The sequence below is a fragment of the Denticeps clupeoides genome, chromosome 18, assembly GCF_900700375.1.
Source record: "Denticeps clupeoides chromosome 18, fDenClu1.1, whole genome shotgun sequence".
NCBI classification, from domain to species: domain Eukaryota; kingdom Metazoa; phylum Chordata; class Actinopteri; order Clupeiformes; family Denticipitidae; genus Denticeps; species Denticeps clupeoides.
The window spans coordinates 17,082,984-17,106,172 of NC_041724.1; the positions used below are offsets into that span (position 1 = coordinate 17,082,984).

A 23,189-nucleotide genomic window follows, 5' to 3' on the forward strand; every position below is an offset into this window, starting at 1 on the left:
ACATTTCATCATTTGCAGGATCATAGACAGGCTAGGGAAACTCATATTAATGTTAAATAATCTCACAGCGAAAAATTTCATGAACATTAGATATGTTGTTGTGTCTTCAATTGAATATAGGTCAAAAGTAATTATTTTTTATTTTTTATGTTTTACACAACATCCCAACTTAATTGGAATTGGGTTGTATGTGAGCAGGAGTCCGCAGTCTGTATGTGGTCTTAATTAAGTGAAAGTGATTAGTTGTCACATGTGACATACCACAGCACAGCACCCAGTGCACACAGTGAAATGTGGTCTTTGAATTTAACCCATTCATTGAGGGACCAGTGGGCAGCCATGACAGGCGCCTGGGGAGCAGTGTGTGGGGACAGTGCTTTGATCAGTGGCACCTCAGCACCTTGGTGGGATTTAAACCACCAACCTTCTGATTATTGCGGTGCTTCCTTAACCGCTAGGCCACCACTGCCCCAAGACGTAATGAGTCATGGACCTGGAATCTCATGTCTGCTTCAAACACAGAATTATATAAAAAGTTTTAAAAACACATTCTTGACCACAGCTGAGCTGCTCTGTTCTTTATACCCTGTAGTATACACACACATGTGCTCTTTCTCCCCCTCTCTCTCACACACACATATACTTATTAAAGCCATCTGATTAAACATGACACTACTATTTACCTGAGACTGTGCCAGTGTCTAAATATGCATCATAATAATTAGAAACACTGCAGAACAACTCACCATAAGTAAAATAGGCAACATCGGCAGGCAATAATGCGTTGCTCAAGTCTTCATTGGGTACATGCAGATCCACATAAAGCTGAGCTTTGGAGGCTTTGAGGAAGGCCATGAGTCTGGCGGTGAAAGAGGCCACGAAAATCGACAGCATCCCAAAATCAAGAACATTCCACAGATGCATGACATACTCCCGTGGACCGTCAGTCCAAATCTCCTTACACTCGGACCAAATCATTCCTAAACAAAAACACACTTTTTTTGAATGGTTGAATTTGTTCGTATTTAATGCATTAATATAAAGTAATGATAATGCACACACAGTAACCACACAATGATAATGCGCACACAAGACTCCTCCTCCCACCCCAGATGCATCAGTTATGGGGATGTTATTAAATTTAATAATGCTAAAATGCTTAAAGCAGTGTGACACGACTTCAGTCATACAAATGCATGTTGCTTTTCATGCCTTGCTACTTACTTACCCAAGACCCACTTCATGATGAGCATTTCTGTCCAGGAGAACTGAGTGGTCTTCACTCTGAAGACCTGCCGCGGGTAGTCAGTGATGGTCTCATTGGGTAGGTTCTTCACACCCTCAAAGCGGTCTGAAGCATTGAGAACCAGCAAGCCCAGGAAGATGGTGAATGAAACCGCATGGGCCACAAACTTCATGAATGGACTGCGCAGAATCTGACCAAGCTAGTTGACATAAGAACAACAGTGTTTTGACTTAAACAAAACAGTTCAGCCATGACTTGATATTTCTTATTTGAAGCAGGTAAATTTTTTGTATTAGTACCAGTGTATTACTGAAAGAGTATTAGTTAAAAAAACATCATCCATTTTTAAGGATACAGTAATTATCCCTAAAGCACCAGAGCAAAACATTTGCATACTTGATGAGTACACTGATAGATCTGCTTAATTTAGTAATTAAAATGAATGAATCAATCAATCACAAATCAATTAATTATCTATATAAATATTAAAATAATTAATCAAAAGCAAGTGACTGTTGTCATCTGTGAAATGGGTTCAGAATAGCAACCTGAGGGTGGCTGTTTGTCAAAAAAGCTGATAAGTGTGGTGGTTGCCAGAACTCAATAGGTTGCCAGGTTACAAATGAAAGTCCTCAAGAGTTCACTAAAATGTCGCTGCTGCAGAAGGGGCGGAGTTACAGACATTTAAAGGCAGTCAGAATTGGCTTCAGCTCTAGCGATCACCTGGAGCCAATCCTCACAGAGCCCCCCCTCCAAGGGCTACATCCTCGGAGCCCCAGCAGTACCATCAGTGGAGGCGGCGGGGCGGATGGCGGCAACCACAGGGCTCCTGCCCTGCTCTGTCCTCCCCTTGGAGGACCTGGTCCCTCAGACTGGCTCTCCGGCGTGGTCCGGCGTGGTGGCCCTGGTCCCTCGGGCTGGCTTCCTGACGTGGTCGGCATTGCGGCCCCGGTCCCTCGGGCTGGCTCCTGTGCGTGGTCCCGCATGGCGCCCCTGGACCCTCGGGCTGGCTCCCCAGCATGGTCCCGCGTGGCGGCCCCAGACCCTCGGGCTGGCTCCCTGGCGTGGTCTGGCGTGGCGGCACCGGTCCCTCAGGCTGGCTCCCGTGTGTGGTCCCGCTTGGCAGCCCTGGACCCTGAGACCTGCACACAAAAATCAGGGCCGATCCTTCAGGGTATGTGCGGGCCCTGTCTCTGCATGTCCCCTCTGATGCGTCTTATGACATTCCCTGCACCGGTCAGGGAGGCGGTCCCGGAGTCTCCAGCGACCGTTCCAGGCACTCCATGCTAATGTCTTCTGGGAACATGTAGCCCCTCTCACTGCACGTCCCTGGTGCCAATGTGGGGGCATTGCCAGACCATCCGGCTAGCCCCTTCTGCGTCCATTGGGACAAGCAGGCCCTCTTCCTGCCTATCCCAGCTGGGAACTCATGCCTTCCAGGGGGCTCTATGGTCCTCCACCCCTCTGGAGGCGGACGCAGGCCCATGCCTGCCCTGCCCTCCGTACCGGCTACTGGAGCACCCAGCTCTGTCGCTTCCCCACTCACCCTCCCCCCCAAAAATTATTTGGGGGAGCACCACTCCTGGCTGGACTTAGGGGTACCTTGGGGCTTGTCCACCTCATCCTGGACCCGTGCAGTCAGGTTAGGAACTCCCTCCCTGGGGTTCGGCTCCGCTGCTGTGTCGCCATCTGGTGGACAAAATGAGGGGAAGTGCCATCCCGCGCGATGGGTGGAGCCATCCCAGCCTCGACCGGCCAAGAAAAATCCACGTCATCGTCGCTTTCGTCATCCGTGTCCTCCCACCGGTGACTCTGAGGGTCGTCCACCCTGCGGACATCCCGGACCCATGCCGCGATCAGCTCCCATGGGCAGTAGTCGGGCCATTCTCCACTGGAGGAATGCCTCCCTTGATATTTCCGGGTTTCGCTGAGGTCATCACGCGCCGCCACGCGGCATGGCTCGTTGGGAAAAAAAGCTCTCCACCAGAAGGGGTGGCGCGTCTGTCCGCTGGCGTCTGCTTTCACCGCGCCCGACTGCGTCTTTCCTCGCGCTCCTTTTCTGCCTCTTTCCTCTGCGCTTTTATGAGGAGCGGCGACATTCTGTCATGCCGGCGAGCTGAAGGAGAAGGAAGCGCAGAGGCGGTACATATTGGGAACAAGGATTTATTTTTAAACAATAAAGGAATACAAATAAACAACAGCGCGCTGGCCGAAAAACAATGAAATTTACACGAGCCCGCAGGCTAGTGGCGGTTGCCAGAACTCAATAGGGTTCCAGGTTACAAACGAAGGTCCTCACCAAAATGTTGCTGCTGCAGAAGGGGCGGAGTTACAGACATTTAAAGGCAGTCAGAATTGGTTTCAGCTGTAGCGATAACCTGGAGCCAATCCTGACAGTTACACTACATGCTACTTATACCCAGCAGGCACCATGATTATTATAACAGTAGGCACTCTTGGGTTACTGGACATAATGTGGTGTGAAAAACTATTTGCCCCTTCCTGATTTCTTATTCTGTTGCATGTTTGTCACACTTAAATGTTTCTGCTCATCCGAAACTGTTAACTATTAGTCAAAGATAACATAATTGAAAACAAAAAGTTTTTAAATGAAGGTTTACGTTATTAAGGGAGAAAAAAAAATCCAAATCTACATGGCCCTGTGTGAAAAAGTGATTGCCTCCCTAACCACAGTTATCACACCTGAGTTCAATTTCTGTAGTCACCCCCAGGCCTGATTACTGCCACACCTGTTCACCTGTTTCAATCAAGAAATCACTTAAATAGGACCTACCTGAACACAGAGAAGTAGACCAAAAGCACCTCAAAGGCTAGACATCATGCCAAGATCCAAAGAGATTCAGGAACAAATGAGAACAAAAGTAATTGAGATCTATCAGGTTATAAAGCCATTTCTAAAGCTTTGGGACTCCAGCAAACCACAGTGAGAGCCATTATCCACAAATGGCAAAAACATGGAACAGTGGTGGATCTTCCCAGAAGTGGCCGGCTGACCAAAATTACCCCAAGAGCGCAGAGATAACTCATCCGAGAGGCCACAAAAGACCCCAGGACAACATCTAAAGAACTGCAGGCCTCACTTGCCTCAATTAAGGTCAGTGCTCACGACTCCACCATAAGAAAGAGACTGGGCAAAAACGGCCTGCATGGCAGATTTCCAAACCACTTTTAAGCAAAAAGAACATTAAGGCTCATCTCAATTTTGCTAAAAAACATCTCAATGATTGCCAAGACTTTTGGGAAAATACCTTGTGGACCGACGAGACAAAAGTTGAACTTTTTGAAAGGTGCGTGTCCCGTTACATCTGGCGTAAATGTAGCACAGCATTTCAGAAAAAGAACATCATACCAACAGTAAAATATGGTGGTAGTGTGATGGTCTGGGGTTGTTTTGCTGCTTCAGGACCTGGAAGGCTTGCTGTGATAGATGGAACCATGAATTCTACTGTCCTGAAGGAGAATGTCATCTGTTCGTCAACTCAAGCTGACCCAAAACACACCAGCAAATCCACCTCTGAATGGCTGAAGAAAAACAAAATGAAGACTTTGGAGTGGCCTAGTCAAAGTCCTGACCTGAATCCTATTGAGATGTTGTGGCATGACCTTAAAAAGGCGGTTCATGCTAGAAAACCCTCAAATAAAGCTGTCAGGATTGACTGCAGCTGTGCTCAACACCAGTGGCCAATCCTGACAAAAGCTGAATTACAACGTTGCAGTACATTGACTGAATTACTACAATTCTGCAAAGATGAGTGGGCCAAAATTCCTCCAGAGCGCTGTAAAAGACTTGTTGCAAGTAATCGCAAACGCTTGATTGCAGTTATTGCTGCTAAGGGTGGCCCAACCAGTTATTAGGTTCAGGGGGCAATTACTTTTTCACACAGGGCCATGTAGGTTCGGATTTTTTCTCCCTAAATAGTAAAAACCATAATTTAAAAACTTGGGTTATCTTTGTCTAATAGTTAAATGTGTTTGATGATCAGAAACATTTTGTCTGGCAAACATGCAAAAGAATAAGAAATCAGGAAGGGGGCAAATAGTTTTTCACACCACTGTATATAAAAATGTGCCTCAACATTGTCTCAACAGGGAAAATGCTACAAATAGAATATATGCTAGAATTAGGATAAGTCTAAACATGCATGACTACACACACACACACAAATCTCAATTCCCATCTGTAGGGAAAAAATCATGCCTTATCATCACATGATAGAATAAGTCAAATGAAAAGATGATTTGAATTTCACAGGGCAGATATTGGGATTGCATCATATTATCCATCTATTACCCTAGAGGCCTTTTTTTCACGCAAGCACACACGCACACACATATAGACTTCATTGTAATGTCATGCAAAATACAATTCAATTAACTTTTTTCAGTTTCAAACAATAAATACACAAACCAGTAACCTTGTTCACAGGCCTCTGAACTGCTAAAAACCCCTTATGCCTCAGCAACCATGATGTTTAGGAAGCAATTGTTTCTTGCATGACGGAACGAAAAAAAAATCCAGATTCCAAATTCCAGATTCCTGTCGTAGCAAAAGGGGGCAGGCAAACTCAAGGTCGAGGACAGGCAAAGGTCGTAGTCAAAAGGCATAATCAATCAGGCGTTTATAAAGAAGGCTAGCATCTATGGGAACTTAATTCAACAAAGAGCGAGCAGCATCCCCCCAGGCCACCTGACTTTTTTACTGGCCGCTGCTCGCTCTCACTTCCGCCTCCGGGTCGCTGCCTCCCTGCCTGATCTTGCTCCCTCTGATGGGCTGGAGGTGGTACGTTGACTATGACATATTTCTTAACTGGGCTCTTGTAACATACATAGAGAACTTCTGTTAAAATGGATTGATCATTAAATTTCATTCTTTAAAAACTTTGTGAAATCGTAAGAAATAAGACAGGAAATAAAATTAGTAAAAGGGTGCCTTTTGTTCTGGATGTGTGATTTAATAAATGTGTGTGTAAGAACTGAAGTGTGTCTTGCCTTGCTGCAGGGCATAATCCAGTAGGCGATAGCAAGGAAGGGCAAGCCAACGGTGACACCCAGGACAGTCCAGCACTTCACACCAATGGACTGCTGCCTCAGACCAGACAGATTCTCATACCAAATAGTCAAGAGTTGCTGTTGACAGTTGGGATGGGCTACAAACTGGTAACAAGAAACACACACACACACACACAATAGCAATTAGGTTAAATCTTATGTCACCCTTAGGAACATCAGATTCTACGACTTGGATGGAGTGTGGAGACAGGCAATCCTTATGCTGCAATTGGGGTAAATGGAATAGCAAAAATATATAATTTATTCATTTACTAAAATGTAAGGTTGTGAGTTAAAAAAAGTCAACATTATGCATACTAATTTCTGAGTAAACTGAACCTTTGGTTAAAAAACAATTGTTGAGTTTACATTAACCTAACAATAGGTTGAACAAACACAACAAACACAACAACAACTCATAAAGTACCCTGTACTTAATAATCAATCTTGGTGTAATATTAAAATGTTCAAAATGTATTTAAGGTGTTTTGTATTTAATGAAATCATAATAGCAAATTTAACCAATCCAGCAATACCAATCTAAAAATCTACTTAAGTAAAAGAAAAAAAAATACTTGATTTAGAATTTACTTGAGTAAAAGTTACTTAGTTAATTTCAATTACTTGTAAAAAAAGGACTAGTCATAAATTCAATACAGCACTAGTTGTTTTTATTAAACTTTTAGGTGTTATAAATGTACAAAACTATGTTCAAACCACCACATAAAATGTTTTTTCGCACAGTTGGCCACAAAACTTCCAAATTCCGAATTGTATGGTCCAACATTACAATAAAAAAGAAAAAAAAGAAAACCCCAAAATCAAAGTATCCAAAACTGTGAAAATATTTAACAATTCCTTATAAACAAACTGTGCATTTTAAACGTTCTATAGCAAACATAAATATATCAGTTGTCTTTACTGACAAATGAGCATACTGACGGCTGACAAAAGAAATGAAATAAAGCATCCTGCCCCACAGAATAGTACAGACAACCATCTCTGGAGAAATCCACCAATCAGGCCTGTATGGTTGAGTGGTCAGATGGAAACCACTCCTTAAAGGTCCCCTATTAAGAATTTATTTTGCTTTTATGTATGTCTTAGTGGTCCACAAATACTGTATCTAATGTCTCTTTCCAAAATTCAGCCATGGTGAAGAAGTGCAGCCACTTTTAGCCAGTCACAGAATCAGCTTTCCCAGGATGCGTAAATTGCAAACGAGGAAGAGAGTGGTGATATGAGGACGAGAGCGGCCAATCGAAGTGTGCGGGCATGTTTGGTACAAGTAGTGTTTTTTCCAGAAATTATTTTTAAAATTAACCCTGGAGTTAATTAGTTGCCTGGAATTTACCAAAAGCTTGAAGGACAAAATTCTCTGGTCTTTGGTATAAATGCCAGGTGCCATGTTTGGAGGAAACCAGGCACCGCTTATCACCAGGCCAATACCATTCCTACAGGAAAGCATGTGGTGGCAATATCATGTGGTGCTAATGTTTTTCAGCAGCAGGAACTGGGAGACTAGTCAGGATAGAGGGAAAGACGACTGCAGCAATATCCAGATGTCTGAAGCATAAAAACCAGACTGGGAAACCTTAAACTCAGACTGGGGTTTATCTTTCAGCAGGACAACAACCCTAAGCACACAGCCAAGATATTTAAGGAGTGGCTTCAGGACAACTCTGTGAATGTTCTTGAGTGGTCCAGCGGGTGTCCTCCAGAGGCCCTGGGAAGTAGGCCAATCTCCTGAAGACGTTGCGGACTGCCAAGACAGAAAAGTTGTGTTCCCGCCCAGCTGGCGAGGTAGAAGACCTACTACATGACTTGAAGCGAGGACACCAGGGTAGTTGGGCATCATAGGACACGACTCCGGAGTGGCATCCAGGGAGAAGGCAGCACTCTCCAGGGTGGTATCGGGATTGATGTTGGGATTCAATGTTTGGACTTTGGTGTTTTGGACTTTCATGTCTTGGACTTTGTTGTTGGGGATTTTGTTGTTGGGGTTGGAGCACAGCGAGGTTGTTGGGGCTGCCTCCAGGTGTAGTGAGGTGAGGTTCTACCCACCGTTAGGGTGAGGGTTAGGTGAGTTAATGGGCTGTTGCCTGATAGGTTCTGGCTAATAAAAGGCTTCTTAGAGCTCCTCATCGTCACTTAGCCCGTTTGCTGTAATACTTTCCAGATGCACTGTATAAGTTATTCTACTTATTACCACATGCAATCAGGATGCAGGCTGTAAATGTAGACACTTGGCATTAAAAACTGATGCTAATTATCTGGGTAACATTTAATTGTGAAGTGATTGTGAAACACTACAGCACAGCACACATGCACACAATGAAATGTGTCCTTTCCTTTTAACCCATCACCCTTGGTGAGCAGTGGGCAGCCATGAGGGAACAGGGCTTTGCTCAGTGGCACCTCAGTGGCTCAGGATTTGAACCGGCAACCTTCTGATTATGGGGCCAGTTCCTTAACTGCTAGGCCACCACTGCCAACATTCTCTAAAAGCAGTCAAATTGTTGTTTATGTCAAACATAACTTTACAACAAAAGATGACTTACTCTGTGCATCATCGTTTTCAGAATACAGCAGAATAATGCGAGGAATCCCCGGATACTTTTTCATTGGTTGTTGTGTTGCATTTTGCCCAGATTCACTACTGCTATTTTATGATTGACTATTGTGTAGGCCTTGTCTTTATTTATTTATTTATTTTTGATTGGCTGGTAAGTCAAGTCAAGTTTTCTGTAACTTATTTCAACTCCACAAATCGTGGACACTGATGGATTATGCATTTTGAGTGGTCAACGTTCCAAAGACCGTCCATTCATATTTGTCCATTCCTATCTCCATGAAAGGATAATATTTTGGTTACATTCAGTACTATGCAACAAATTATTCACAGTGAGATGAGATTATGGTTTAGGTCAGCATATCCCATTAAACTGCTCAGCCATCGGCTGCTCCTGGTATGGGTCGCCACAGTGGATGAACCAGTTTGGTTGTCCACACAATTGATATTTATGCCGGATGGGATTGTGAGTGTGTGCTTAGTAGTGAACATTTCTACTTGCTTTGTGAATGCCTTAAAGCTACTTTGTGACAATGGTAATTGTTAGAAGAGTTATCTGTTCTTTGTCTGTTTGTCTGAATGTGTGTGTGTGTGTGTGTTTGTGTAGCCAGGTGTCTGTGTATGCAGCATTTCTAGGAGACCATTAGAACAGGATGCCCACTAAATCAGTCCTCCTCACTTTCCCCTTTACACTTATCTGACCTTCACCAGTCCCTCTTTTTGCTTGTAGTAGAGATTCATTCCATCTTTAAGTCTGTTTTCCATCTGCTGTCTCCTTTGACTTTGTCCTCTTTGCAGACACTTACATAGAAACAGACATGCCATCTTACTTTACTCAAGCAACACAATTGTCTTCACTGGAGTGTGAAGGGAATCCTGACACATGGGGGATAATGCGTGCACTCTGTGACAGACAATGTACCTCAGACTGGGACTCGTTTGTGTGTGTGTTTCTGTACTGTAATATGTATTCTGTGCAGATAGGTAACCCAGAGGTCACGCAGATCCTGCAACCTGGTTACCATGGAAACAGTCCTTCCCTCCTCTCTGTGTGGTCATCTCACTGGCGATTAGAGTTAAACCTCAAACAGTGGATTGGGATGGGAAGTAGTTCTTTGTGTTTTTGACATTTAGCCTAAGGCTTGGGCTCAGCTTTGAGTAATGTGATATTTTAATGTACACAATCACATTGAAATGCAAAAAAATGTCCTCCTTTCTGGAGGTAGGCTGCTTGCCTGATGATAAGAAACGCAGAATCCTGCCAAGTGCAATCGAGGAAAACAGCATCAAATGTTCATTTTTAATCATTTTCTCTGATCCCAACTAAATTAAAGAATGGTGTCCATAGGTGTTGAGCGACTCTGATATGTTACCAAGGAAATAAAAGTCCAAACACAACCTCTATCAATGCATAAAGTTAACTGCATGGCTGAATGGACTAGACAACAGGATGAAGATCCTACAATGGTGTGACTTGGGTAACAACTAGGGAAAGACAGCACAAATATTTACTTACAATGAACAATCTGACGTGGATAAATATGTAAACTATTATTCACTAATCCATTTTTTTCCAGTAACAGTGACAGTAACACAATTTAAATGATCCCTGCGGTAACAACAGCACTACAGCATACTTGGGATGGTGGCAAAATGTACTGTTACACTATATTACACTACATGTTCACTACATCATCAAGTACAAACTGCTTTTGTTATGTTGAGATGTTAAACAAAGCCTTCTTGAAAGCTTGATATATCTGAAGCAAGCATCTCCTAACTGGAAAGTCCATTCTGATCTTTTGGACAGAGATTATCAGGGATCAGTTGCCATGTTTTACACATTAGATGCATCAAAGTAGGTGCTTCTGATGACAGGGTGGATGAATATGATGAAACTGAGTGCAAGTCCACCACTCAGTTTCAATGTTCATCTCTTGAATCAATTTTGAATACTTGTGTATTACTAATGTAGTACTAATTTGAAGCTGAACACTGCTTATGTGAAAGTGAAGCACAGTACAAATAAAGTAAAAATTCTTCAGAAATTTGCACCTTGATGGATTTCTAATATTGATTTACCTGTGATAATATTATTATAGATTTTACTATTTAAGTCCTGTAGTCCTGACATTGAATGTCTACATGGTTGTAGGCGATATACTAAATGCTTTATGTTTTCTGCTATTTAATAATATATCATAAATAATATAATCCACAAGGAATATTTATCATTGCTTTTAAAGCATGTTTAAAATATTTATTTCCTGTTATACATGCCCATGTACACCTTAATAAATAATGATCCTGTAAATCAAGTTAGCAGGACATTTACATGAAGACTTGTGTTAGATCGTTTTAGATCTTAAATCATTTTTCAAGAATATTTTTATTCAACTCATAAACTAAAACATCCATATTACTTATCACAAAACAAACCACATGCCCTTGGTGATTAGTACAACTATGTCTCCTCCTACTGTGAAAAAAGGTGAAATCAGCAGTACTTACATGCAGAGTGCCTCAGGAAAGAAGTAAATAATTCAGCTCACGCTCACAGAAACACTAAGATTCATTGTTATTGGGAAATGTAGCCAAGATCTCAGGAATAGGGTGTGTTCTGAGTTTCTAAGTATTCTGACAGCACAACAATGATCCTCATCACCATAAGGGTCAAAAGGTCAAAAGTACTTGTCATCATTTATTCATTTGATCCATTATAGCCCAAATTAGAATTCTGTCATATGCAAATTCAGTTTCTGTATTGACAGAAAGGTCTTACATTACAGATGATAAAATATTACATATTTTGCTTAGCCATTTACTTTGCTGTTAAACGTGCTGAATTGTAATTGATATGGGGCAGTGGTGGCCTAGTAGTTAAGGAAGCGGGCCCGTAATCAGAAGGTTGCCGGTTTGAATCCCAATCCGCCAAGGTGCCACTGAGGTGCCACTGAGCATAGCTCCCTCCCCACACACTGCTCCCCGGGCGCCTGTCATGGCTGCCCACTGTTCACTCAGGGTGATGGGTTAAATGCAGAGGACAAATTTCACTGTGTGCCCCGTGTGCTGTGCTGCTGTGTATCACATGTGACAATCATTTCACTTTGATCTCTTGAAATGTCTTGGACACTTCGCTGTGCGTTTGTTCCATTAATAAAATGTGAAATAAATCTCGGCTGTTAATTAGATAATTTAATATTTAATTAAAATGAAGGTGTTATGATCGGAACATTACCTGACACTCCAGACCAAGTTTTCCTGGTGTCCCGTGTCTGCAATCTCCTTGATTGTTATCACTTGTAGTATGTTATAATTGTTCCTGTGTGTTTCTGGTCAGCATGCATGCATTTTTTCTGATGCCTGTTCTGTTCTCGAGCCATGTACCATGAGTTATTAAATCCCTGTGTTGAGCCTTTTCATCCTCCTTGCCATGCACGCTGCTGTGACAAAGGGGCATTATGTGATTCCTGTGATTTGGTCAAGTTAGTGTTGCTACCCATTTTCAATAGACTGAACAAACTTTTTTCAAGAATCTTTGTCAACCAACCAATGTTTACACACATCTCAGTCATTTACAACAGATTGAAGGATAAGCTTTGTCTAAACTTTGTAAAGAGCATGATGTGTACACTGCTAATGTTGATTCAGCTAAAACCATCTCCTTCCTAATAATCCAGTGCAAGCAGCACTTAAACCACTGGAGGTCATCCCATCGACCCAAGCTCTATAATTTGCCTGCTTAACCTCCAGGAAGTTCTATGGCCAAAAGAATAGTGTCATATGTCTTACAATAGATGAGTGTGCACACAAACAAAGCTCACCTTCTTGACCTCATATTTGATTGCAAGTTTAACACGACTCAGGCAGGGTCGATGGTGGTCACTGGGTTGAACCTGGTCAACATCTCCATTCAGGATGGCCTCCACTTCTTCTGTATCTCGGCACAGGTCCAGCACCCCAACCACAAAGTCCTTACATTGCATGGACAGTTTACGATACTCGTTCTGAGAAGAGAAAAAAAACAGAGGGGAGGCTAAACATATTTGTCCTTCACTTAGATTGCGGTTGATTGTTTTGATGCAATTAAATACCTAACTGTTCCCCATGGTGTAAAAGATGAAGAAAGTGTGGGTGATTACAGAACAAATGACAAGTTAGAAATAAGACAGTCATTAAGCTCACATAATTTGAACACGTCTTGAGTATTAAAAAAGTGACACCTGAGACCCACGCAGATACATCGCACTAACATGGTGACTTTCAATTGGTTAAGTGGTACAGATTGGGTACTGACAGCAGAGTCTCAAAGTCAAACCCCACTTGCTACCATTGTGTCCATGAGCAAGACACTTAACCCTGAGTGACTTTCTTTGTAATTACTGATAGTAAATTACTCTGGATAAGGGTGTAGGGTAAATGCCACAAATGTTTCAGTCTGATTTTGCTGTCTGGGAAATCAGATCCACACATATGCAAGATCCATATTGGAAATACCCAGAACTCTATTTTATTGCCAGATTGAAGGTGATTCAAGCATTGCCTGATTAAGTGCTTTAAAATTATTAAGAACTGTGCCAAACAAGGAATTCTCAGAGAGAGTTTTATGGACCACAAGAAAGCAACACATTTGAACATATAACAGTGAGGCTGAAGTTTATGTGTGTGTTATGAAGAGCGGGAAAGGCATCAGTTAGAATTCAACTAAAAAACACAAAGGCAAATGAATTATAGCCTGACAAACAATTATTTAATATTAAATAAAGGTAGAACTCTCTAGGATCATTTTGACCATTTGACCAATATTTTTTTGAATTGCATTGAAATTTAAGTGGAGTAAGGGGAAAACCTTACTCACTTAATCTTCCCTGTCTAACTCACTCACTGACTAAACAATCATTCACTCACTTATTCGTCCCTGGCTCACTCAATGCTCACAGGTTTATTACTTGCTCTTTCACTCACTCACTGACCATGCATACACTAAGTATTTCATTCCCTTACTGAGCCACTCACTGAGTCACTCTCTCATTTATTCTCACTTACTCGTTACACGATCACTCACTCACTAACTCAGTTCTCACTCACTCAATCACTTTTTCACCCATGTCACCTCAGCTGAGGACTTGTTGACACAACCTCTGGTCAGCTCATGACTTGTTTGTTCACTTTAAGGAGCTGGGTTGAGCAGTGTCTTCAGGAAGTGTTGAGCCCTTGAATGGGTGTAGCACCCCCCTTTCCCCAATCCTCAACTTTAGGCTAATGCATTTCACCCCATACTGAATTACTGCAGATGCTGTCACCAAATGTCAAAGCTCTGGTATAAAAGAGGAAGCTCTGGAAACCACAGTGCACCACTTGTCTGGTGCTATCAGTCCGACAAAGAGCAAGAGGGTAACAAAGGCAAGAAATGGTGCCTGAAAAGGATAAAGTAAAAGATGGACCTGCAAAACATTGCTGTATGGAGAAGCAAGGAAAATGACAGACAAGGATGGTTGACTTGAGTGAAGACAGACAGACTTTGTATACAGACAGAATCAAAATGTAATAAAAATTTGCAGTATACAGACTGCCTCTCCTCTCCTTCACGGGAGCTGAATGAAGTCAATTTCACACTTCTGTACAGGCCTGAGGCAGCTCTTCATCCAGTCTCCCTTTGAGACATATACAAATACTGTTTGTAAAAAATACAATTGGCCAAAACTAATGAGTAAATTACATTATATAAACATAAAAAAACAAGAGAATTGCCTTAATGCAAGACATGTAACTGCACAACAAGAGAAGCCAGAGAGTGCAGACCTCCTCCATTGACACCAACCAGCTATCCTATTATATACATCATTGTGCCAGAAATCACTTTATATGTTGGAATAAGTTTAAAAAAAAAAAAAACAATACTAATACTAGCAATAATTTTTTTGCAAGTTTAGGTAGACGTACTGCTGGATTTTTTATTTCCGTGAGCTTCTTTATGTGTACAGGCCAGTGCTTGACCTCATTGATGAATAGGCACAAAATCCCACAGAAATAATTTGGAAATAAAGCAAAAAATATATATATATTTTGACAAGAAGGTGCCTTTCAGCATGACCTGATGAATGACTGGAAATGTGAGACACCCTCACAAACAAACAAACAGCTTGACAAACAAACAACATGTCCAGACATCTCCTAACAGATGATGAAAGACTTGTGTGTGTGTGTGTGTGTGTGTGTGTGTGTGTGTGTGTGTGTGTGTGTGTGTGTGTGTGTATGTGTGTGGTCACATTCCTCATAGAAAATGCTTTGGACTTCGATGTGTGTTTTTGAAAGTGTGTGTGTCTGCATAGAATAAATTATAAGCACTCCATGAGCCCTCCATAGGTGACAAAGCATGCACCACTTTCCAAACAATTTAGACCTTTTATGGCACTTTTAAATCTTAAAATTGTAGTTAAAATATTTTTAAATAACTAAAATTATTAAAATATTACACTTTGACATGTATGTACTACATGCATATATATACATACATGCATATACAGTATGTATAGGCCCTACAGACAAGTGGGATGGTTTTTACTTTAATTAGCTTTTTTTGACATAATAAACATTAAAGAACATACATGGTTATATGGTTGAGCACTGATGTGATGAAAACATTTTCTATTGTTATATTTCTCTGCTGGCAAGAAAAAAACACACACACACACATACACACACAAATTCTGTCCCACCGAAATGCATTCACACTGAGACCTTTCACATCGCCTCTAGCAACAGTATTGATGTTGCCCTTAGCAACAATTTTAAAAAGTTCATTGATTCCAAAAAGCCAATTTGCCTGTAGAATGGTGATTTTTAGATCATTTCAAATTACTTCCTTTCTAACCACTCTCAGACATGTGTGCTGCAAGGTTTTGTATATAAAGATGAGTGAGCAGAATATATTCTTCTGGACCAGTCTAATTTGCAGAGATTTTTAAAAATATTTTAGGACTACTTCCTGTGTTGCCATCCATAACCTATCCACTGAGAGCACATGTGAGCATGTGTTTCTTGGTGCTGATCCCAAACCCAATGAAATGGGGAGGGTTGCGTCAGGGAGACAATCCAGCATAAAACCTTTGCCAGATCATTTATGCAAACTACCAGACTGTGGTCACTGATCCGCTGTGGTGACCCCTAACAGGAACATCCAAATACCGTGCTGCTCCATATATCCTACACACTCACCCTGGTAATAGTACCACTGTTCCACTACAACTGGGTTATTCTGCAAACACTTTAGCTTTTGCACCCGATTAGATGCTGTTGATGCAATGTCAGCTTAGAGTTAATGTTTATTTTGAATATTGAAAAATTTCAGTCATAAATTTAAATATAGCAAACTGTCTAGCAAACTCTTAATCATAATAAAGATAAATTTGTGAAACTAGAACCTGGTGACCCACAGAGCTAAAGCTGTTTTTTAATACGCATAGCCACAGTCCATGAATTAAGTCTTGACCGTATGTAAAGATGAATTCTCACACGTACGTGTGATCTAATGCCTGATTTAGAATTTTGGCATTTTATCTAGTAGCACAGTCATAAATTATAGTTAAAGTTACCTACATTTTTTTATTTATTGGTCAGATTGACATTGTTGGCTGAAATTATTGTTCGTATCTGAGATTTGGTTCTCATAAAATCTCTCACAAAATCCATACTCTATGATCCTTGTTGTCAGAATCCATACTCTATGCTCCTTGTTTTTTTTTTTTTTTTTTACATTAAACTGCTTTGTAACTGAATTGTTTAGTATGTTTATAAATTGTATTATGCTAATGGTATTGTGGATGTTGGCATACTCTGCCAACTATTTCTTATCTGGCTTCAGACTGATATTGCAAAAAAAGTGGTCTATTAGCATTTCTACTTGACTACAGTGAAAATCACTGTGACCTGATTACCCACTGTGATTTCATCACCGTGGAATTGTCACTTCAAGACCAGAAATTGCATTCAGACAGCATGGCGGTAATGCACCCATGAGAGGATCTGATGATCAGGACCCAATATGGTGGAGCTATCTGCAGTTAATTATTCCAGCTCCTGAATGAAACCCCTTCAATTTATAATTCTCCAGAATATTTTCGTAGTGCCACCTGAGCCCAGTGGTGCTGTGATGGCAACAAAGAATGCAGATGTTAATTACGTGAACCAAAAAGAGGATTAGATTGTGATAACAATCTGCACCCTAATTTACTGCTCTGCAGATATGTGTCCCACCTCCAACTTCTATCTTCTTTGTGACATTTATTTCTGTCCCCTGTAGTGCTGGGGGACACAAACACTGCCCAGTCTCCTCAGCATTCTGGGCAGTATATGCTTTTTCAATTTCTAATCCATAGTCACTGATTCACTCAGTCCCTATCGATTACAACTCAATCCATATCAGGGTGTTATACCCAATAAGGGACAATGGTTTTGGTTGCACCCAGGACAAGGCACCAGTGCAGTGTAATCCACTCTTCTGATAAAGATGGTACCTACTTGCATCAAGTCAGATCACTTTTCACTAACTCTCTACTCAATATGTATGTACCTTGTATTTCACCAAGTCCCAAGGTATTTCATATTTTAATTTTTCATTATATTTCCACCTTTGTAAACACTTTCAAAAAACAAGATTTCTGATTTGTCAGTTGACATGTGCAGATCACTATTTTTACCATTTCACAAAATGATCACACATCACACACAGTCAAATACATAACTGGAAGCAACAGAGATGGTGGATGTAAAGCATGGGTCTCATCCTAGTTTGAGGGGAAATATTAATGAAAATCTGTATAGAAAGTATCCCATCTTTGATGTTAGATTTTTTTGGAAAGAAAGCATATAAAGAGGCCAAGTTCGCAGTATGAGTTGCTGTTATATCATTTAAATGTTCCCACCTTAGATGATACAGCTCCTTATGTCCTCTGCTTAACATGTAACATTGCAAAACTATGGCTCACTGTGTATGTGTATTTTCACAAAATAATTCACACTCTTTGTTCACCTTAAACTCGGTTTCGATGTTGGCCAGCCGGGCTAGCTCATTGCTCAGCTCCAGTGCTGTAAGAACTGGGTCCTCGCTAGATAGGGAGAGGTAGGCAGCGCTGGCCAGACCTTTATAGGCGTTCATGCGAGAGCGGGAGTGGCTGAAGGAGTCACGCCGCTGCTTCTCCGTGCACTCGCCACACTTACAGAAGTAGTCATGTGGCCGCTCGATGCGTGCACCTTTGGTGAGCAGGATGTGCACGATTTCGTACTCCTGGCAGTGTGCAGCCAGGATCACTGGTGTGACGTCATGCGAGAAGCGCGTTCCGTCCTCGTCGTACGCGTAGAAGTCATCATCACGCAGTTCCTGCTCCAGTGGGCTCTGCGTCAGACGCAAGCCCCCGGCGAAAGCTGGGTGGGCCAGTATGGCCTCGACAATGCGGACGTAGCCCTTGCTGATTGCTAGCAAGAGGGCGTCACCCACCCGAGCCAGCCCCTCCTTTTTCAGTAGCAGCTCGGTGACCTCCAGGTGCTCATTACCCACGGCAAGCTGCAGAGCATTCTGGCCCATGTAGTCCACACAGTTCACGTTGAGAGTTTTGGACTCGTCCAGCATCTTGCGAACAACTGGAATGTTTCCATACTCAGCTGCATCCAGAAAGCGTTCCTCCTCAAGAGTCAGGCTGCTGCCACGCTCATTGAACATATAGGCGGGGCCTCGGATAGCTTGCCGACGCCCCTTATCTCGTAGTGTTGTGTGCCGCCGATGCATGGCACCCTCAGAGCTTAAAAGAGAAAATGATTAAACAATTAAAATTCATTTTACATGCATAGTCCTCTCTGCACACAAAATATATTAAATGAATAAAAATTTTTTTGTCTGTGTTAATGTGATTTTGATGGTATAGGGCTGTATGTGACGTGTAACCTTATATGCCCAGTTCAGCCTTCCTCCTAATCAAAATCCTCCTCTTGTCAGACCCCTCGGGGGGCAGCACTGAAGGGGAAAAAATCCATTAATTCTGCACTGGCAATACAGCGAGGGCCACTCTCTACACAAAAGATCCTGTAAATACAGCTGACAAACTGTTCTGCTGCCACGATAACACAGAATTTCACACAAAACCAAAAAACATTTCTTACCAGAGGAAATAACAAAAACCAGTGACAGTTAGTCAAAAGGGGGCACTACATATGCATATTAAATATAAATATATTTGGTTTATTCATGATAATTCATTATGTATTATTTTTTTTTATTTTAAACCATAATCTGTTTTGAGTTTGAGGCAAATGCTACTACTTCCAGCAGCCAAACGAGTGTCTATGCAGTTGTTCAAACATTCAGGTGACTTGACACTGTTGTTTAATTGCCTGCTCCAGTATTTGGTGCCTTCTTTTTATAGCAACCAATTGTTGGAACTGTAACATTTTGTTTAAGGGAAATGGACAGCTTTCTACAGACTTTCATATTTGTATGTGTTATCTTATGTAGCTTATTTGAAGTTCAAGTGGACCCACATAAAAATTCTTTAGAGAAACATACTTTAAAGCAACAGGCTCTGAAATAAAACATTAGAATAAAGGTCCTTGGCCTAATTTAAACATTATGCAGCAATCAACTGAGGACAGTTCTTGTTATGAGAAGCAGAAGACTCTCGGGAGGTTTTCAGGGGAGCTTTTGTCTATTGAAATTTTGTACCTTTTTAAGCGTAATAGTATGCGGAATAATATGCTCTTATACGTCTTTCCCAACTTACACAAATTTTGCTCTTTTACCTTTTCAAGTGTATCCATATTATAATAATTACTATAAATAAGCATTTTCTTTGTATAGAATTTAGAATTTAGAAAGCGGATGGTTTCTTCAAATACACAAATGCATGCCCCCTTGGAACACATACACTATGCTGTGCCCTTACATATGTGAAATCATGCTTTATATTGAGATGAAGAGAGAAATGTCTTTAAAAAAACTGCACTGGTGTCAAGTCTCTTCTAACACAGCCCTGTTGTGCCCAACTCTCCATAACAGGGTCAATCTCATAGGGTCTTTTACCTTTGCTATAAACTCACAGCTGTGAGTTCAACTGTCCATGTTTTATGAAAACATTGTAATCATTGAAATTAAAATTAAATGTTAGCTCATTTAAATCCAGGTGGCAAATTGTGGGGGATGGGGCAGAATAATTCAGTACATCTAATCTTTTTACAGTTTCTTATAACTTCTGCCACATCTTATTGACTTTCTGTAACCCACTTTGATTTTTTTTTACTTTCAGATGTATTATTGTGTGTCTTGTTTTGTTGCACATATGTTATTGTCATTGATAAAACTATGAAAATCAAGTAAAAAAGCCATCAATAGAGAGGGCTTATATTTTAGTGGCCCTCAATTCTGGCAGTAGAATTCAGTACCAGAAGAACTAGTAACAGCTGGCCACTTAGAAAGTCTTTTCACTGTCCCTTTCTTTTCATGGATAAAAGTAGAAAGGAAGAATAGATGAAAAGAGAGAACGAAAGCATAGATGATTACACAAAGCTTTTGCAGATCAAACGCAGGATGTACAGGTGAAAATAGGGATGCATTCAGGCAGCTTTTATTCTCAGAGGAAGATGAAATGGTGTGAGACTGAAAAGATGCTTAAAGTTGTCCAGTGATGCAGAAACGTGGTGTGTGTGTATGTGTGTGTTGGGGGACGGGAGTTTAAAGGTCAAAGGGTAAATATGGAGCAGTCATGAACCTGTTATTGTATAATAACAGTGAGTTCATTGAGTTTAGCTGGAGGTCAAATGATGCTCCCAAACACACACACAGACACTGATGTATGAAGCCATTGCCATTAAGGCAGGCTTGTATATGCACATAAAGATCAACACTCATGTGCACACAACCACAAACCACAAGGCCCTCTACACTTCACTCTAATCTCAACAGTGAATTAATTACAGGCTTCAGTGGGCTTTCTGGTTGGAAAATTCCCTGTTAATGAGGAAGAGACCCTGGGTAGACCCTTTAAGTTTCAATGGAATAACACTGGAACAAATATATTTGTGAACATTAACTTATTCAAGTACACACATACCATGGGTTCATACTAGGAAACAATGAAAGAAACTCCTGAGTGTGTTTATGAGTGTCTTCTCCATACGTTATTCATTCAGCCGCCTCTCAGTTAACTGTGCCATTCTCTGCTTAACTCATTCATCCCATTATTCTTCCTCTCAGCCTCCCCTCTACCTCACTGAATACAAAACAGATGAAGAGAATGCAAGGGGTGATAATATGGTGGAGAGTTACAGGAGCTGGCCAATAAACTTCAAAGAGAGCACGAATATGAGAAATGCAGAAAGAAAGAGTGAAGTAGCAGGATAATGTTCTCTTAGGACCAGACCTTGGGTGTGGATCTCAGAACTCAGAAGGACTTCTGTGCTGCTCAAACAAATGACTTTGCAGTTCTTGGTGCAACCAATCAATCAAATTAGCCAAACATTTATTTTTAACAGGCTTCTACCCAATTTTTTTAAAATGGGGGACGTCATGCAGCAAAATCCCAGAAGCTGATGTCAGTAGCCACGTTAAGAGGCTTAAACACTGAGACCTCATAGCCACAGACCAACCTTCTTTTGACAAGTCTGTATGTGTGCTTTTGTGTGTGTGTGTGTGCGCCCTGTAAGGCTTTGGATCTTTCACAGGAGACACAATGCATTTGTTAGCAGTCACATTTTGGCTGTTAAACAGGGCCCTATTGGAGGCATTATGTCTGTGAAAAGCCAAAAAGCATAATTAAGTGCCATAAGCAACATGCCTCTTGCCATTGTTGCGATTGATTTAAATTCAAACTGATTTCACACAATGTGCAACCGAAAGGAAAATATTTTAATAACAGAAGTGAAACATTAAATTAATTCATTTCCTTCTGTGTGCATGCACCTACATTGCAGAAGTCACACTTTCAGTAAATGTGGGGTAGTAACAGCATCCACTGCCTGATTTGTGACTCTCAGAATAGATTTATTAGTCAAATCTATGGAGAAGTTGCAATGATTGTATTGCACAAGTTCATTGTTGCAAAATCCAGTTGTTGAGTTAATAACAAGTAAACAATAAATTATACTGCACTGACTTCTGTGTGCATGTGAGGCTTTATGGCGCATTTTTTTATCAACCCATTGCACAGCAGATGTGGAGAAATACAAAGTGTAACAACCACTCCTATAAAAATAACAAGACGAGTTGGTGAACTGGAGTACCACATGCGGAACAAATCCGTGGCTCACATTCACAAAGTTTCCAAGGTGGGGTACATTTTATGCATGCAGAACACGCCAAGAAAGAGACTTCCTCTGACGTTAACGCTTTATGGACCAGGTGTTTAAGACGTAAATAGTGAAGAGGAATTACAATTTGGCACATTACGGGTTAAATGCTTATTAAACATTCCAGACTTGGATTCATTTTCACAGAATTCGTGACCTGAGCTAACCATGAACCATCTACTGAGGTTAGACATACCTGTTGCCAACGGGTTCAACTAAATGTTATAGTAAAGCCTGCCGCCCAAGCTGGAGGGGAGGAAGGTGTGTATTCTGCGCATCATTTTTATTTCCATAAAAAAGGGGTACTATCGAAAAAGCCTGATCGCAGCCTGCTTTCGTTAGGGACCTACCGTGCGTCGCACCCGGGCTTGGTCTCTATGTCATCCGGCCGGTGGTTCTCAAGCCTGTCCGCGTCGCCGTGGCCGTGCGGGGAGCGCTGTCCACGGTGCTGACGCGCCCGCGCATTTCGCCCGTCTGCTAACCGCGCATCCAGATGCTGGCTGAACCGCGGTTCCATCCAGGGCTGGTTCAGGGTGGGTGGATCCCAACGCGTGTCCCCGGGCTGTAAAGGGGTGGTCCAGTCTCCGGGGACAGGCAGGGTCGGTGCACGAAGCGGCGACGGGGGTGGTTCTCTGTGGTCGACTTCCTCTCCTCCATCAGGCATTAGGGGCGGCAATCATCCCCCAATTGCAATAAACAGTATGCAGAAAAAGTTAATAGTCGGCATCGACCCCATACAAATAAAATGAGGGCGCAACAAGTAGCAGACAGAAGCACCCCGCCGTCAAATTCCAGTTATAAACGGGTGGGATCAGGTCTCGGAACCATCTACTAAAAGTATTAATACTTTAATGCCTTAAAAATACCCTTTAAAATTAATGTTTAATATGGATAGGAAATCACCGGTAGCAGTAAAGCAGAAACACATAAACGTTTCAGAATGGGCGGGTGTTTAACCATACGACTCTT

At 41.6% G+C, this 23,189-nt stretch overlaps 1 protein-coding gene across 3 annotated transcripts in view; it reads right to left on the reverse strand.

Moving 5' to 3' along the window:
• trpc7b (transient receptor potential cation channel, subfamily C, member 7b) overlaps positions 1 to 22,862 on the reverse strand; it is a 53,626-nt gene extending 30,764 nt beyond the window's left edge. For 2 of the 3 annotated variants that reach the window (XM_028959736.1, XM_028959738.1), the window contains exons 1-6: positions 22,571 to 22,862; positions 17,920 to 18,685; positions 12,713 to 12,895; positions 6,257 to 6,421; positions 1,229 to 1,445; positions 747 to 980 (exon numbers count right to left, since the gene is read on the reverse strand). In XM_028959736.1, coding sequence (XP_028815569.1) covers positions 747 to 980; positions 1,229 to 1,445; positions 6,257 to 6,421; positions 12,713 to 12,895; positions 17,920 to 18,685; positions 22,571 to 22,737 — 1,732 coding nt within the window. In that variant the 5' untranslated portion in view covers positions 22,738 to 22,862. Of the gene's footprint in view, positions 1 to 746; positions 981 to 1,228; positions 1,446 to 6,256; positions 6,422 to 12,712; positions 12,896 to 17,919; positions 18,686 to 18,828; positions 18,898 to 22,570 lie in introns of all 3 variants that reach the window. The other variant, XM_028959737.1, reaches the window with a different exon arrangement.
• Between the last annotated feature and the right edge of the window lie 327 nt (positions 22,863 to 23,189).